This window comes from Marmota marmota, unplaced genomic scaffold, assembly GCF_001458135.2.
Source record: "Marmota marmota marmota unplaced genomic scaffold, marMar, whole genome shotgun sequence".
NCBI lineage: Eukaryota > Metazoa > Chordata > Mammalia > Rodentia > Sciuridae > Marmota > Marmota marmota.
This window is the reverse complement of record NW_026000005.1, coordinates 16,470,432-16,487,454: the sequence shown is the minus strand read 5'-3', so window position 1 is coordinate 16,487,454 and position 17,023 is coordinate 16,470,432. Positions and strand designations below refer to the sequence as shown.

General features: G+C 34.1%; 1 protein-coding gene across 7 annotated transcripts in view; it reads right to left on the bottom strand.

The window, feature by feature from the left end:
• The window catches only part of Ccdc150 (coiled-coil domain containing 150), a 107,000-nt gene that overhangs the window by 69,089 nt on the left and 20,888 nt on the right, over positions 1-17,023 (bottom strand). For 6 of the 7 annotated variants that reach the window (XM_048808223.1, XM_015481179.2, XM_048808222.1 and 3 more), the window contains 8 exons: positions 15,041-15,157; positions 13,712-13,841; positions 10,405-10,448; positions 8,305-8,397; positions 6,368-6,475; positions 5,701-5,825; positions 5,269-5,446; positions 4,647-4,715 (listed from right to left, as the gene is read on the bottom strand). In XM_048808223.1, the coding sequence (XP_048664180.1) occupies positions 4,647-4,715; positions 5,269-5,446; positions 5,701-5,825; positions 6,368-6,475; positions 8,305-8,397; positions 10,405-10,448; positions 13,712-13,841; positions 15,041-15,157 (864 nt within the window). Of the gene's footprint in view, positions 1-4,646; positions 4,716-5,268; positions 5,447-5,700; positions 5,826-6,367; positions 6,476-8,304; positions 8,398-10,404; positions 10,449-13,590; positions 13,685-13,711; positions 13,842-15,040; positions 15,158-17,023 lie in introns of those variants that run through there. The other variant, XM_048808226.1, reaches the window with a different exon arrangement.

The window sequence follows — 17,023 nt, the reverse complement described above, 5'->3', positions numbered from 1 at the left end:
AGAGAGAGAAGAGGGGAGGGGAGGGGAGGGGAGGGGGGATAGTAGAGGATAGGAAAGGCAGCAGAACACAACAGACACTAGTATGGCAATATGTAAATCAATGGATGTGTAATTGATGCGATTCTGCAATCTGTATATGGGGTAAAAATGGGAGTTCATAACCCACTTGAATCAAAGTGTGAAATATGATATATGAAGAAATTTGTAATGTTTTGAACAACCAACAATAAAAAATTAAGAAAAAAAAAGGCATACACCCAGTGACCTACTTCCTATAACTAGGCCCAACTTCCTATAGTTTCCACTACCTCCCAATAGCACCATTATGTTGGTACCAAGCTTTTAATCCATGAACTTTGGGAAGACATTTAAGATTCAAACCACAGGGTTGGGGTTGTAGGTCACTAATAGAGCATTTACCTAGCAAATGTGAGGCATTGTGTTTGATCCTCAGCACCACATAAATATAAATAAGTAAAATAATAAAAATATCCAAACCATAAAAATAACCTTGAATATAAATGAACTAATCAATCAAAAGACAGACTGGCTGAATGGATTAAAAACAAACAAGATCCAACTATATGATGCCTATAAGAAACTCACTTCATTGGTATAGATACACACAATGAAATGAAAAAGATATACTATGCAAACAAAAACCAAAACTGAGGAGGGGTAGTTATACTCATCAGATGAAGCTGATTTTCAACCAAAAATTATTAAATTATTATTATTAAAATTATAATTATTAAAATTATTCAATTATTAAAAAATTGAAATTAAAGGGCTATGAATAGGAACAAAAGAACTCAAACTATCATTATTTGCCAATGACATGATTCCATATTTAGAGGATCCAAAAAAAAATTCTACCAGAAAACTTCTAGAATTAATAAATGAATTCAGCAAAGTAGCAGGATATAAAATCAATTCCCATAAATCAAATGCATTTCTATACATCAGTAAGGAAAGCTCTGAAAGAGAAATTATGACAAGTACCCCAATTCAAAATAATCTCAACAAACAAACAAACAAACAAACTTGGGAATCAATTTAACAAAAGAGGTGAAAGACCTATACAATGAAAACTACAGAACACTAAAGAGAGAAACTGAATAAGACCTCAGAAGATGGAAAGACCTCCCATGTTCTTGGATAGGCCATTATTGTCGAAATGGCCATAGTACCAAAAGTATTATACAGATTTAATGCAATTCCAATTAAGATCCCAACAACATTCCTCATAGAAACAGAAAAAGCAATCATGAAATTCATTTGGAAAAGAGACCCAGAATAGCCAAAATAATCCTTAGCAAGAAGAGTGGAGCAGGTGGCATCACTATAGCAGACCTTAAACTACACTACAGAGCTATAGTAACAAAAACAGCATGGTTTGGCACCAAAATAGACATGTAGATCAATGGTACAGAATAAAAGACACAGAGACAAACCCAGATAAATACAGTTATCTTGTACTAGACAAAGGCACTGAAAATATACCTTGGAGAAAAGATAGCCTCTTCAACAAATGGTGCTGGGAAAACTGGAAGTCCATATTCAGCAAAATTAAATTAAGGCCCTATCTCTCATCATGCACAAAACTGAACTCAAAGTGGATCAAGGGCCTAGAAATTAGACCAGAAACACTGTGCCTAACAGAAGAAAAAGTAGTCCCAAATCTTCATCATGTCAGATTAGTTCCTGAGTTCCTTAACCAGACTCCTAAAGTGCAAGAGATAAAATCAAGAATCAATAAATGGGATGGATTCAAACTAAAAAGCTTCTTCTAAGCAAAGGAAATGATCAATAATGTAAAGAGAGAGCCCTCAGGGTGGGAGAACTTCTTTACTACACGAACATCAGACAAAACACTAATTTCCAGGATATATAAAGAACTCAAAAAACTTAACACCAAAACAGCAAATAACCCAGGCTTGGGCTGTAGCTCAGTGATAAAGTGCTTGCCTCTCATGTGTGAGGCAATGGGTTTGATCCTCAACACTACATAAAAATAAGCAAATAAAATAAAGGTATTCTGTCCATCTAACACTACATTAAAAAAAAAAGCAAATAACCCAATCAATAAATGGGCTAAGGAACTGAACAGACACTTCTCAGAAGAAGATATACAATTGATCAACCAATATATGAAAAAAAATGTTCAACACCTCTAACAATTAGAGAAATAAAATCAAAATTACTCAAGATTTCATCTCACTCCAGTCAGAATGGCAATTATCACGAATACAAGCAAGAATAAGTGCTGGCGAGGATGTAGGGCAAAAGGTACACTCATACATTGCTGGTGGCCTACTGCAAATTGGTGCAACCACTCTGGAAAGCAGTATGGAGATTCCTTAGAAAATTTAGAATGCAATCACCATTCAACTCAGCTATTCCACTCCTCAGTCTATACCCAAACGACTTAAAATCAGCATACTATAGTAACACACCCACATCAATGTTTATAGCAGCTCAATTCACAATAATTAATCTGTGGAACCAATCTAGATGTCCTTCGATAGATGAATGGACAAAGAAACTGTGGTATATATACACAATGCCATATTACTCAGCATTAAAAGAAAATAAAAGGGCTGGGGTTGTGGATCAGTGGTAGAGTGCTTGCCTAGAATGCATGAGGCACTGGGTTCAATCCCCAGCACCACATAAAAAACTAAATAAACCAAATAAAGGTAATGAGTCCATATACAACTAAAAATATTTTTTAAAAAGAGAAGAAAATATGGCATTGCAGGTAAATGGATACAGCTGGAGAATATCATGCTAAGCAAAATAAGCCAATCCCCCAAGACCAAAGGCCAAATGTTCTCTCTGATAAGTAGATGCTGATCCATAATGGGGGGAGGAGGCATGGGAATAATGGAGGAACTTTGGATTGGGCAAAGAGGAGACTTGGAGGGGGGGAACATGGGGTAGGTAAGATGACGGAATGAGAATGATGTCATTACCCTAGGTAGATGTATGCCTGCACAAATGATGTGACTGCATAGTGTACAATCAGAGAAATAAAAAGTTATGCTCCATTTGTGTACAATGAAGTGAAATGCATTCTGTTGTCATACAAATTTTTTAAAATTTAAAAGAGTTTTAAAAAGTATAAAAATTAATTCATTATATATTCATAAAAGAATTCATCAAGAAGTTATAGCAATTGTAAACATATATGCACTAGACTTCCCAAATATATAAATATAAAACAAATATTATATATAAAGGGAGTGACAGGCTCCAATATAATAATAGTTAGGTACTTCTACACCCTACAGTCCTCAATAGACAGATCAACCTTACAGAAAATCAATTAAAAAACCATAGTTAAATCATACTATAGAGCAAATGTGCTTAGCAGACATTTACAGAATATTTTTCCAACAGCAGCAGAATATTATATTTTTCTTATCATTACATGGAACATTTTCCAGGATAAATCATGGCAGGTGACAAATAAAGTCTCAATAAATGAAAAAAAATTAAATTGTCTCTGTATCTCCTTAGACTATAACAGAATAAACATATAAATCAACAAGAATAATGGAAAGTTAAAAAAACTTAGAAATTGAACAATATGTTGCTAAATGATTTAAGTATAATTGATGAGATTAAATGGGAAATCAATGTCTTGAAAAATGAAAATCAAAGCATATCAAAATCTGAGATATAGCAAAAGCAAGTAGAAATATATAAATAAATATATATAAATAAATATGTGAATATAAATAAATGCATGCATCAAAAAATATTTCAAATAATTTTTAGTGTACCTCAAGGACTTAGAAAAGAAAAATCAAATTCCAAATTAGTAGAAGTAAAGAAATAATGAACAGAAATAAATAAAACCAAAACTAAAAACACACATACAAAATTTAACGAATCAGAGTTGGTATTTCAAAAAGACAAAAATTACACACCTTTAACTACACTAACCAGCAAAGAGAGAAACAAACAATAAAAAAATAAACAAATGAAAAAAGAGCCATTACAACTGATATCACAGAAATACAAATACATTTCCAAATGTTTTGAGAAAAAGAATACAACATTCTTGATATGTACAAATATTGATGTTTGAAGAAATGGAAGTGCTTATTCCCCTGATTTGATCATTACACATTGTACACATGTACTAAATTACCATAATGTACCCAATAAAGATGTACCAATATTATGTGTTACGTTTTTGAAAAAATTTTAAAAAGAGAAAGAGAAAAGGGTACCTTCAAGATAGAGTGGCAGGTGCTAATAGGTACTTAAGAACCCTAAATTAGTTTTTTCTTTTTTTAAACCAGCAGTGTCTGCAATCATCCCTTTGCCTCTTACAGGCCCATTAGCTCACTCTCAGGGAACTTTCTGGCTAAAATACTCAGGGAACACTAAGGCCAGAGGCAGTGAAGACTCACTAGCAAACTCTATATGTTCAATAAGCAAAGGTCCCCCAGAAACACCCTTTTGCAATAGTGACTAGAATGTTCCAAGTGGCATCAGTTTTGCGACTCCCTTTCCCCCTACAACTTGGTAATCAAAAAATCTCCCATCTCCTAATTAAGATAAGCTGATATGGTAGGCAGCAATCAGAAGGAAATGAAATACAGTGAAATATCAACAAATAAAATGTGGAATACCTTGTTTTTAGCTAATTCCTTTTCCCAATTGCTTTTCTCTTGTGCTATTTCTTTTTCAGTTTTATTAACCTGCCCAAGGGGGAAAAGAAATGGGTCAATTTTACAGCAGTTGACAGGCTCTACTATATCAGACACATCCTGCATATTAGTTAATACCTACACTGCAGAGATATCACATCCTCTCAGAAAAGGGGCCAATCAGGGAGTCTCTGAGGCAGAGCAGACTTCACAAAGAGCCCTGCAAGTAGAAAGACACGCCTGCATGTCAGACTCTGCTGATTCCTTCCTAACTAGGAAAAAAGGGCTCTTTCCCTTAACCTCCACTGTCCCACTCCTTCAGGGAAAATAAATTTTTAAAATCTGACCCCTTAACTAACAGGAGGATGTGTGAATTATTAGTTGATATTTACTGATGCTATATAAGGTATACTGCACTATTAGGCCCAGATGACTTCACATGTCAAAATGCACAGATTAGCCACCTAAAGATTTCTTTAATGAGCAACTCAGAAAACCTGCTCTGAATTTTCTTTCTTTTTATGTCTTTTGCACTTAGAGTAGAATTTTAAAACAGTATAATCACACTGCAAGCAGGAGGTAATATAAATCTGCTTTTCCCTACCTCTTTCTGAAATCTTTCATTCTCCTCTAGCAGACACTTCTTCTCTTGTATTGATGCTTCCAGTTCACCTCGCAATCTTGTAATAGTTGATTCTAGAAGCTCTTTTTGTGCAGCTGTTCTTTTCTCAGCATCCTGTGCTTTCTGGATACACTGGTTATGCTCAAGGATTAAATGGTCCCTGCACAAAGAGAACAAGGAGACATGAAAGTTAAATGAGAGTTCTGCTTTAATAGAATAATTAAGTGTTCTTACAGAACATAACTCTCGCCTAAGAGGAGTTACCACAATGTTCTAACAAAACTTATTGTTGAAGGCAGCATCTTTATTTTATCTTTGTGGCTGGCCCAGAAATCACAGAATTAAACATTTTCATTAAAGAAATTCAAGTGCAAGAATGAAAGATACATAGGAAATTGCCAGTAATTTACTTACAGATGTGTTTGGAGTTGGGTTTTTTCATTCTGAACTGTGTATAGTTCATTTGTGATGCTGGCATGGGCTGCATCCAGCAGTAAGTTCTGTTCTTGAAATGTCTGCGTCATCATTTTTTGCTCTACCTGAGTGTTAGGAGTAATTTTATAAGTTGAGATGCCATTTAATAGGGTATATTTTCAACCAACAATAAAAAATTAAAAAAAAAATAGGGTATATTTTCAGAATAACTGATTAAAGATACCAAACTAACTTATAATATACAAGTTTTATCTCCATAAATAAAATCTCTTTTAATAGAATTTAATGTCTCAGCTTTCTCATTGTTCCACCCTGAGTTGACTACAGTTCTATAGTTTTATACCTCTACTAGCCAATAATCAAGAGGCACTGTTTACCCAGCCTGCTGCAAATTCTGTAAAACTCCTAACACCAATACCTATTTAAAAGTTATGATATTTGAAAAGAAACCATGAAAAAGTACTAAGTGTAAGGCCAAATCATTCCTCTGATGAAAACTGGAAACTAATAAAAAATAATAATACTTCAATAAACTTTTGAAATCTTTTAAATATTTTATTTATTTAGTTGGCAATGTACATTTTCTGACCTCTTAGGTTGGCTTTCTGCTGCTTCTAGCAGAAGTTCACTAGTGTTAAATGAGTACCTGCAGAATGGCTTGGTGGTCAGCAATAATCTTGGCATTTTCCACAGTAGCATTCTGAAGCATACTGCTTAGCTCTGAGCACTTTCTACTCAGTTGGTCATTTGAAACCTAAGACAACATATACAGCAAGTCACAGATCTCCTCGATAAAAAATTATTTCACTTATATATCATTACTTTTAATGATTGCATAGTATCTCACTATATGGGTGATTCTAATTTATTTAACCTATTTCCAATTAATATTTCACTGCTTTATAGAGTATTTTAAAATATCTGGAGTCAAAATCCTAAAAAATTCTAAATTAAAAGGAGAGATTTGTTGATTCGGTGGAGCAACTAAGGCATCTGGCAATTTACTTATCTGTTTTTCATAATTTTGATCACTGATCAATTAGTGCAAGACATCTGCAGAATGGAATTTACAATGTATGTATACCCAGATAATCTTTTTAAAATTGATTTCTATCACTACATGATGAGCATTCAGAAATATTTAGCTAGTAACATGAAATATCTAAATTCCTTTGCCACCAAAGATAGTACTGAATTTACTATGATGAGGTTAATCTTTTAGAATGAAACAAAAATCTTGTGATACAGATCAGACATGTAATTTGTTGAGAATTCTTATTGCTACTGGGGATCAAACCCAGGGCCTCATACATGCTAGAGAAATGTTCTATTGCTGAGCTACACATCTCCAGCCCTAGTTAATAATTCTCACCTTTTCATATTTTGAAATTTATATTATGAAAAACGTTCCTTTGAATTTTGAGCTATTTTTGCAAGGTAGATTTGGCAAGGACCTTGTGTTTTAATGAACAAGTTCTTCAAGGATAAGGGCATATCACTTTGAAGGAGAAATAGGAAAAAATAAATAAAATGTTTAAGATAAATGAAAGATGATCTAGCAAGTATACTGTACTATGCCGTACAGTGGTTAGGAACACTTTAGGAGGCATGTTAAAAGTCATAACCAGATGTACAAACTATTCATCAAGGAATACCTAGGAGTGAGACACATGGAGAACACTTGCTCCTTGAAAAAATAGTTCTTCCCCCCTTTAAAGCCAGATTGCCTGAGCTCAAATTCCAACTGTCACTTATTAGCTACACTATTAGTACTTTTTGTGTGTCAGATTCCTTATGATGTAGCTAACAGTTTCTATTTCATAGTACTATTCTACCAATTATGATTTGTTAGAAATATTTGGTGCTAATAATTGTGCCTAGAACGTGGGATGGGTTCAGAAAAAAATGTTAACTACTATTAGTATAGAAAAGTGGTAGTAGATATTGTTATTATTTTATAAAGACATTTGTATTTTCTTTATTATAAAGAAAGCACAGTACACTATGATCCTTACATTGTAGTAATCAAATTGTACCAACATAAAAGTTATTCTGAGTGATAAACTCTATTTCTTGGGCTCTGTGATAACTCTAGTTTTCCTGTATATGTGATGATTATCTAAAATGTACATGTGTTTATTAATATAGATAAAGTATCAGCTAAATTTGGGAACAACCACCTCACTGAGAATGATTACACCTAACTCCAAAATCCAATAAACATTAGTTCAGTTCCGACTGTGTTATTTGCTATAGAAGATACAAAGTATAATATTTAGCCCTTGTCATTGAAATGCTTTTTTAAGTTCATTGTAGAGAGGTATTCATATTTAACAACTAAATTAGAAAGCAAACTGTAAACTAGTGCATGATTTAGTGATAGATCTTATATATTATTATGTCACAGAAATTTGGAGATCAAAATGAAAACTACAGTTATTTTGATAATGCATCATAGATGAAACAGATCTTATGAAAGTAAATAGTTTGATGATATATATAGTATACATTTATATAATCAAGATTAACCTTGGTTCTTTAATTGAACAAAATTAAATAACATTTAAAACAGTGAATATCTACCTGTGTTTTTGCTGATGCTTCATGAAGGGATAATATTTCAGACTTCAAATATGTGTTTTCTTCATGTTCCTTGTTGAAAGACATTTGCATGTTCTATTGGAATTAAAAAAAATTCCCTTTTTCACATGTACAAGATATCATATATATCTCTATAAAAATACCTATCTGTATTCTGGCCAGTACTTGTTCAAGTTTTCCAATGAGATACATGTGTATTTGTCTTACACAAATTATTAAAAATCTTAGTAGTTTCAACTCCCAAACTTCTCTTTATTTTTAAATTATTTATCAAAACTGTTTATACAAAATAAGATACTATTATACACCTATTAGAATAGTAAAAATCCAGAACAATGACAGCACCAAATGTTGGTAAGGATATAAAGCAACAGGCACTCTCATTCATTGTTGGTTGGAAAGAAAAATGACAAAGCCACTTTGGAAGACAGTTTGGTAATTTCTTACAAACTCAAATTATTATTACCATATATGATACAGCAATCACGCTCCTTGGTGTTTACCCAAAAGAGCTGAAAACTTATGTCCACAAAAAACCTGCCCATAGTTATGTTTATATTGCTATATTTATAGCATCTTTATTCATAATTAAAAAACTTAAAATACTAAGTGAAAGAAGCCAGTCTAAAAAGGCTACATGTACTATATGATTCCAACTATATGATATTCTTGAAAAGGCAAATCTATGAAGACAGTAAAAAGATCAGCTGTTCCAAGGGGAGGGGTAATGAATAGATAAAGTACAGAAGATTTTTAGGACGGTGAAAGTACTCTGTATGATTCTATAATAGTGAATATGTCATCATACATTTGTCTAAATCCATAAAATGTACAAGAGTGAAATCTAATGTAAATTACAGACTTTGCTATGTCAATATAGTCATCAATTTGTAATAATTTACCAGTCCAAAGAGCATGTAGATAATAAGGGAGGCATGTATAGAGGCAGGAGGGTACCTGGGAAATCTCTATAGCTTCTGATCAATTTTGCTAGAAACCGAAAACAGCTCTAAAAATATGGTCTATTTTTTTTTTAAAACTATTTGTTAAGTTTATTCTCACAATGGGATTCCAATCAGAAAGAACTCCTTAAACTATAACCTAAATATTACTAATATCCTTATATCAAGAAAGTTCTACTCTATGATTGCAGATTTCTTATATTGCATATGCATTTTTTTTCCTATTAGCAATAAGCTCTTGCAATTTAAAAGGTGTACATTCAAGGATTATTTAAGAGACATTTCATCAAGAACTACCTGGAAGTGGAGGCTGGAAGGGGGTAATCACAAACTAGTTTTCTTGAGATAGTAGAGTGACAGTGATGTGAGTTGTAGGTTGGGCTTTCTCTACCAGCTACTTGTAGAACCGGAAAGAACATAGTATAAATTTTCTCACTACAGAGAAAAACACTTTTCTACTTTTCCAGGAGAAGCATTTCAGGAAAGGTAAACATCACACAACACAGGATGAGATAGCACCCGAAAAAAATTTCCAAATGGGATCCTCATCATCAAGAGATTAATTTCAAAGTGTAATAAAGCTATAAAAAAGTTTATATTTTTAAAGTTATGGTAAAGTAAATATGAAAATTACCATTATAACTATTTTTAGTAGTACAGTTCAGTAGAAATGAATACATTGACACTGCTATGTATTTATATTTCTTAAATTTCATTGAAATTTTTTAATAGTTTATAAATTGGCAAAATCCACAAATATCTCATCATATTTGCCAATTCACCTTTTTAAAAAAAAATTTTGTAGTTGTAGATGGACAGAATGACTATGTTTAATTTGTTTTTTATTTTTATGTGGTGCTGAGGATCAAACCCAGTGCCTCATGCATGCTAAGCAAGTGCTCTGCCACTGAGCTACAGCCCCAGCCCTAGCCCCAATTCACCTTTTCAAACTATAATAACTTGCAAGAAATGATTACTTAGTTCCTAATACCTAGTGTTATCCAGAATATGCAACTTATTTATCTAAATTTTTTTCCTAAAGTTTTTAAGATAAACAATAAGGACTGTAAAAAACAACATGAATGAGAAAATATGACTTAGGAAACAGAGGAAAACTTACCTTATTGTCTTCGACCAACTTGGAAATGAGGTCATCTCTAGAAACTAAAAACAAAAATCCATATAATTATGACAATAATAACTTACTACACTGAAAACACAAGATATTTTTCCTCCTCAGAAACTAAGTTTTTTAATCAATATTTTGTGAAAGAAGAATTCAAAGATTCTATTCTGATTTTCATAGGCCAAAAACTATTATAAAATCATCAATAAACTAGTCTATAGTCATTTACAGTGGTAAATGAGACAACATTTTATCTACTCAATGCATTGATGATGAGTCTGAGGGATGTTAAACCAGGAAGAGTGCTGAACAGAAGTTTTTTGTTGGAGAGATCACAGAAGTTTTTTGTTGGAGAGATTCAATAAAGGCAGGAAGATCAGTGTAAAACAGTGAGAGCTGGCTCTCTTAGGATAACAACAGGGCTGCAGAGGAAAAATGGACTTATGAAATAGTAAACAGAGAGGACTGTCAGGACTTGGTGGTTATCAGTAGGGTAAATGCAATAGAGGAGTCAAGGAGAATCTATCGCATTCGAACTTGGGATGCAGGACCCGTCAACTGTGAAATACAGGGCAAAGAGAATGTTTAGAGGCTAGAATGGGTAAAAATGAATAAACTCTTAAGTTTTCCATATGCTCTGATGCATCTGAAGAGCATTCAAATATACATGTTTAGTTGGCAGTAAGATACTGGTCTAACAAGGTATGATGGTACACAACTATAATACCAGATACTCAGGAAGTTAAGGCAGAAAGTTCAAGGCAAGCCTGGGCAACTTAGAAAGACTCTATCTCAAAATAAAAATTTTTAAAAGGGCTGGGAATGTAGCTTAGCAGTAGAGTGCTTCTCTGGTATGAAGAAGGACCTGGGTTCAATGTCTACCACCTCAAAAAATAAAATAAAAAGATACAAGTCTGGAGCTCAGAAGGGATTTTATGTGGGGGGAAAGACATTTGAAACCACTCAGGAGCATAGGCAATAAAAAGAAAATAAAAAGCAGAAAATTGGGGAACAGTTTGGCATTATACACTTTAGTCAAAAGATATAAACTTTCACCTGTGTGGTGGTGCATCCCTGTAAACCCAGGGTCTTGAGAGGCTGAGGCAGGAGGATTACAAGTTTAAGGGCCACCTCAGCAACTTAGTGAGGCCCTAAGCAATCTAGCAAAACCCTGTCTCAAAATAAAAAATAAAAAGGGGTTGGGATGTGGCTCAGTGGTATAGCGTCCCTGGGTTCAATCACCAGTTACCAAAAACAAACTTTTCTGAGAGTAATTAGACTTTGTAGACACTGCCAAAAAATATTTTAGTTTTTTTTTACTTCAATGCTAAAGTCAGAAAATTATGAAAACACATTTTATATAGGATATACCTTATAAAAACCATACTTTTTGAATACATAAATCCATAACTCATTAAACTCTAATTAAAATGTGTGAAGAATCAAAAAGATAGACTATATGACCTATTTTGAAAGTTCTACTAATCAAAGAATGACAGAGGAGTGTTTATCTTGGGAGAACAATTTAATCACTTTAAGTAATAGGAATATAAATTTTTGTTACTACATGAAGTTAAAAAATTACATTTTAAAATTCATTGAAAATATTTAAAGGCATTTTTATTAATCTAGTTAGAATAACTATTTGTACCTTAAAGTAATAAAATTACTTATAGTAAAAAGTCTATAATTAAAAATTCAGCACATAATTGATATTCATACTATATTCATATTTTCCTCATGTTAGTATGAATTACCATTGTTTTAACCTTCCTTTTTTTAATGGTCTTCACATATTCTTTCCAAAATTAAACAATAAAGCATTAACCAATGTGAAAGTAACATTTTTAAAAAACCTCAATAAGATAGCCAACTAAAAGAAAGATCTGCAGTTTGGTCCCAGCTATTCTATTTGCTGTGTTATTGGGTTCAGTCTCTCTGATCTTTTTATTCTTCTGTGTAATAGGTATATTTTCTTATCTTTCTGAAAAGACTGCTGTAAGGCTCAACTGAGATAATATGGAAGCATCATAAAATGCAACATACATTTTTGTAGGCACATGATTATAAGAAGACAGAAAGTTTTCTTGGGCCATTGTCAGAGAACTTCATATAGTAATTCATTACCTAACAACTTTAAGGAAAGTTATTTTCCACTAAAAAGAGTAAATCAAATGGTGGGCATAGTGGCACATGCCCATAATCCCAGCTACTCCGAAGGGTGAAAACAAGAGGCTTGCAAGTTCAAGGCCAGCCTTGGCAACTTAATGAGACCCCAACTTAAAAAAAAAAAAAAAAAGAGAGAGATAGGGATGTAGCTCAGTGGTAGAGCACTTGCCTAGCATGTACAATGCCCATGGGTTCAATTCCCAGTAACACACACACACACACACACACACACACACAAAGTGGAACTAGAAAAATCAAAACATTGATCAGATTACTCTTTGCTTTATTTTTTATAATTTTCATTTCCTTTATGCTATTCCCTTGCCCCAATACAGCAAGAGAGCAGAGAAGGTGCAACAGAAGGAATACGGGACTTAAAGGGTTAAAAGATCCAGGTTTAGGCTTCGCTTTGCCATTTCTTTGTTCAAATAATTTTGAATAGCCGTGGCTAGCTTTGAGTATTAAATAATTTTTGTAAAAACCATGATACACATGACTCTTCATGATTTCTATAGTTGAAACTACTTAAAAATTGCTTTACAATGACATATTAACAAAGTGGTAAGACAAAGAGCTGATGAGTTAGAAGCAGCATGATTGAGTACCTATACTCAGGATCAAATCTAGGCTCTTCCATTTACCAGCTGTGTCACTCATCTCTATAAAATGAGGGAAACAGTCTAAATACTATTTAAGTATCTGACAACTACCCATCTCTACAAATATAGGTTAACCAAAACATATTGATAACCTGAAGAATGGAGAGTTTGACATGAGGAATTGACAGAATCTGTAGTTAGCAAGAACAGACTTATTTCCTTATTAATATTTTATTATCCAGTATTCAATCTAAATATCTGGAAACCAAATGTTCCCAAGTACCCAAACACTTAAATAAGAAGGGAAAATAATGTAAAAGAATAGTTTACAACAAATAGGGTGCTAATTTTATTACCAACATTGATTTTTGTTTCAGTGTTATAGGTAGAAAAGAAATCAGCAGTTACTTACATACAGAACTGTGGGAAATGCCAGTAACACTGGCTACTTCAAGAATTTGGGATCATAGGAGTTTTTGCATGAAATCTCAAAGTACTAACAAAAGTGTGACTTCTAGCATCTATGTTCATACTTAGATCAGACTTGAGCTGTGAGATAGCCATCTCCAACTCTTCTTTTTTCTGTTGCTCCTGTGCCAGTAGTTCTTGGGTGGCCTGTATAGAACTGCGTAAGGCAACACAGTTTTGCTGCAAAATGTGCACCTGAAATTGTAAAAGAAAAACTCATTTTCTGACCTTATAGAACTTGTGGAAGGCAGAATTTCCAACCTCAATGTCACTGAAGAGAAAAGAGGAGTATTTAATATGTTGTCACAGTTAAAATCTCAACAGAAGCTGGGCATGGTGGCTTATGTCTGTTACCCAGTGATTGGGGAGGCTGAAACAGGAGGATCCCAAATTCAAGAACAGCCTTAGCAACTTATGAGACCCTTTCTCAAAATAAAACAAACAAATAAGAAGGATTGGGGATAAATCTCAGTGGTATAGCGCTCGTGTGTTTAATACCCAGTACGGTCCCCCATGCCCCCGCCAAAAAACCACTCAACAGAATGCAGTGCCTTATAACAGAGCTGTCCAATAGAACTTCTGTGCATTCTTCAACACAATAGTCACTAGCCACAAGAGGCTAATGAGCAGGTACAATGTGGCCAGAATGAGGAATTGAATTTAAATAGCTTAAGTGGCTAATGACTATCACACAGGCAGTAAAAGTTACAGCAAAAAAGAACCATTTCTAAATTCCTTAAGTAGAATCCTTTTAATAATTCTGCTGTTAATGGCAGTCATTGGTTAAAATATTAAAAATTATATAATCTAATTATGGGTATTAAATATGAAAATACAATTGCCCTGGGTAGTTAGAATTTAAAATATTCTAACTTACATATAGATATTTCAAATACTACAATGAAGGCAAAAATATTGTGTTAAAATTATAAATGAAATCAGCAGTGTAAATACATTCTTGATTGTTTTACTTATTAACATTCTTTGAATGTTAACATTGTTAGTTCAGGTTAGTCTTTATTTTCTATCCAGATCATATACATAGCCCAGGGCAATGCCTTTCAAAATCAATGCCTGTAGTAAAGACTGCTTGGTGTAGAAGAAAGATATTGTACCAGGAGTTAGGAGTTCACCTCTATAATACCTGAAACAAATTAATTTCTCTGGTGCTTCACATTCTCATTCATAAATGAAGAGTATTACAATACATAATATTAGAGTCCTTTCTTATTTTGCACTAATTTTTTAAAAATCATACTAAGAATGCTAATAGGTCACTAAAGAAAACTAAATAATAAATCTAGAAGAAATTGGCAAAATAAAAAGTTTATTGATGAAGTTATCAGTTTTTCTTTTTTTTATTTCCCTAATATAAATAAGGAGAAGAAATCTACCTGTTTCCGTTCTTCTTCCACTGTTGATCCCATTTCCTGTATTTTGAGTAGCATGACTGATTCAGATTTCTCAAGAGATTCCCTGAAGTGCTTCTCCTGAGCCAGTTGTCTCCTTAGCTATAGAACAATACTGCAGTTAGCAAGACCAATTGAACATATGTCTAATGAACAGCAAAGTTACCATGAAAAGTTTCCCAGACATGTTATCTCATCCCCAAATGTTCTTCTTTTATTTATGACTACTCAGAAACATGCTGGTTTCTCCCTGATGGATGGCTTTCTAGGAAACAGTCAAACTGGGTTGCTCTCATCTTCATACTGTTAAGTCTGTTTTCCAAATTGTCTGTTAAGACCCAATAGAGGAAGCTGGAAGCAGCACTTAGGAAAAGGAAAATAGTAGACCAGAATGGAAAGAAATTAGAGCACACAGCCAAGTAGTAAGGATAAGTATTGCTTCATTGAATGTTGCATGTATGCAATTCATGTCCTGCAATGGATTGTAATAAAAAAAGTTTAAAAAACACAAATACCAGATTTCAGTAACATATTATTTCTGAATTTTCTGAATTTTTGTCAACTCTTATTTTCTCATATTTTGATACTTTTATATATTTTAATCTATTGTACTATAGCCATGCCTCTAAAAGCTATTTCAATTATTTTGTAATTTAAAGGTCTAAATAATGTAGCAACTTTTAAGGAGAAGACAAGACTGACACTCATTGAGAACCTGTGCACTGTGGTATTGTGACATAAGATATATATTATATTTGGTCTCTGCTCCTGGCTCTTGGCATGCAGCTACTAAAACCTTTAGGATCTCCAGGTAAGGGCATCTTTCATATGTTATGACATGATTATGAGAGTGTGGCTGGGGTCCCCTACATAGCTTCAGCATAGAGGCTAGTCAGAAAGGCATGATCAGTGATTTAGAAATTTTGGTCCTACCTGCCAGCCTCTGGGAAGGTGAGGGGGCTGAGGTTGAGTTGATCATTAGTGACCAATGATGTAATAAAACATGCCTAAGTAATGAAGCCTCAACAAAAACTCAAGAGAGCCAAGTTTTAAGAGCTTACAGATAGCTGAACACCTGCAGGTGACTAGAGGGGGTGCTGGGAGAGAGCTCAGAAGCTCTACCTCATTTCTCACATGCCTTGCCTATGCATCTGTTCCCTGGCTGTTCATCTGTATTCTCTGTAACACAGGTGCAGTATTCCTCATTCAAAATGCTTGGGACATAACTCTCTATCATATCAGCCTAGGAACCAATTTTCTCAAAAAGCACAAGAAGTAAAATCAAGAATTAATAAATGGGCTGCTATCAAACTAAAAAGTTTCTACACAACAAAGGAAACAACCAAGAACATGAAGAGAGAACCTACAGAATGGGAAAAAATCTTCACCACCTGTACCTCAGATAGAGCATTAATCTCCAGGATATATAAAGAACTCAAAAAAACAATAAAAAAACACCAGATAACCTAATCAATAAATGGGCAAAAGAACTGAACAGGCACTTCATAGAAGAATAAATACAAGAAGTCGTTTTCGATTGATCGCAGCTCATTCAGCCATAGAACGGGTAATTTCAGGCTGCCATTCGCCTGCGGCTTGCAGACAAATTACTCAGGCTCAGTGCTAAATAGCCCGCGGAAACTGCTTCTTGGAGCCTGCTCTTATCAGAGCATGCACTGAGCACAGAGCGGCCGAGTTCCGGCTCCCGGAACTGCTCTGGCCCAGGGCTAAGGAGCCCGCGGAAACTGCTTCTCGGTCCGGGTCCTGCTGAGTACTGTGGAGGTAAATACCAACCGAGCCTTTGTGGGCAGTGGCAACGGGACTGAGACGGGGCTTGTGAGGGCCGGTCAGGACTCACCCGTTGCTTTGGTCATCCGGCAAAGGGAACGAAATGCTGCCATTCGCATGGGATACCAACATGGCAGAGATCTGATGTAATCAGAAAGCGGCGGAGGAGAGAACTTCATC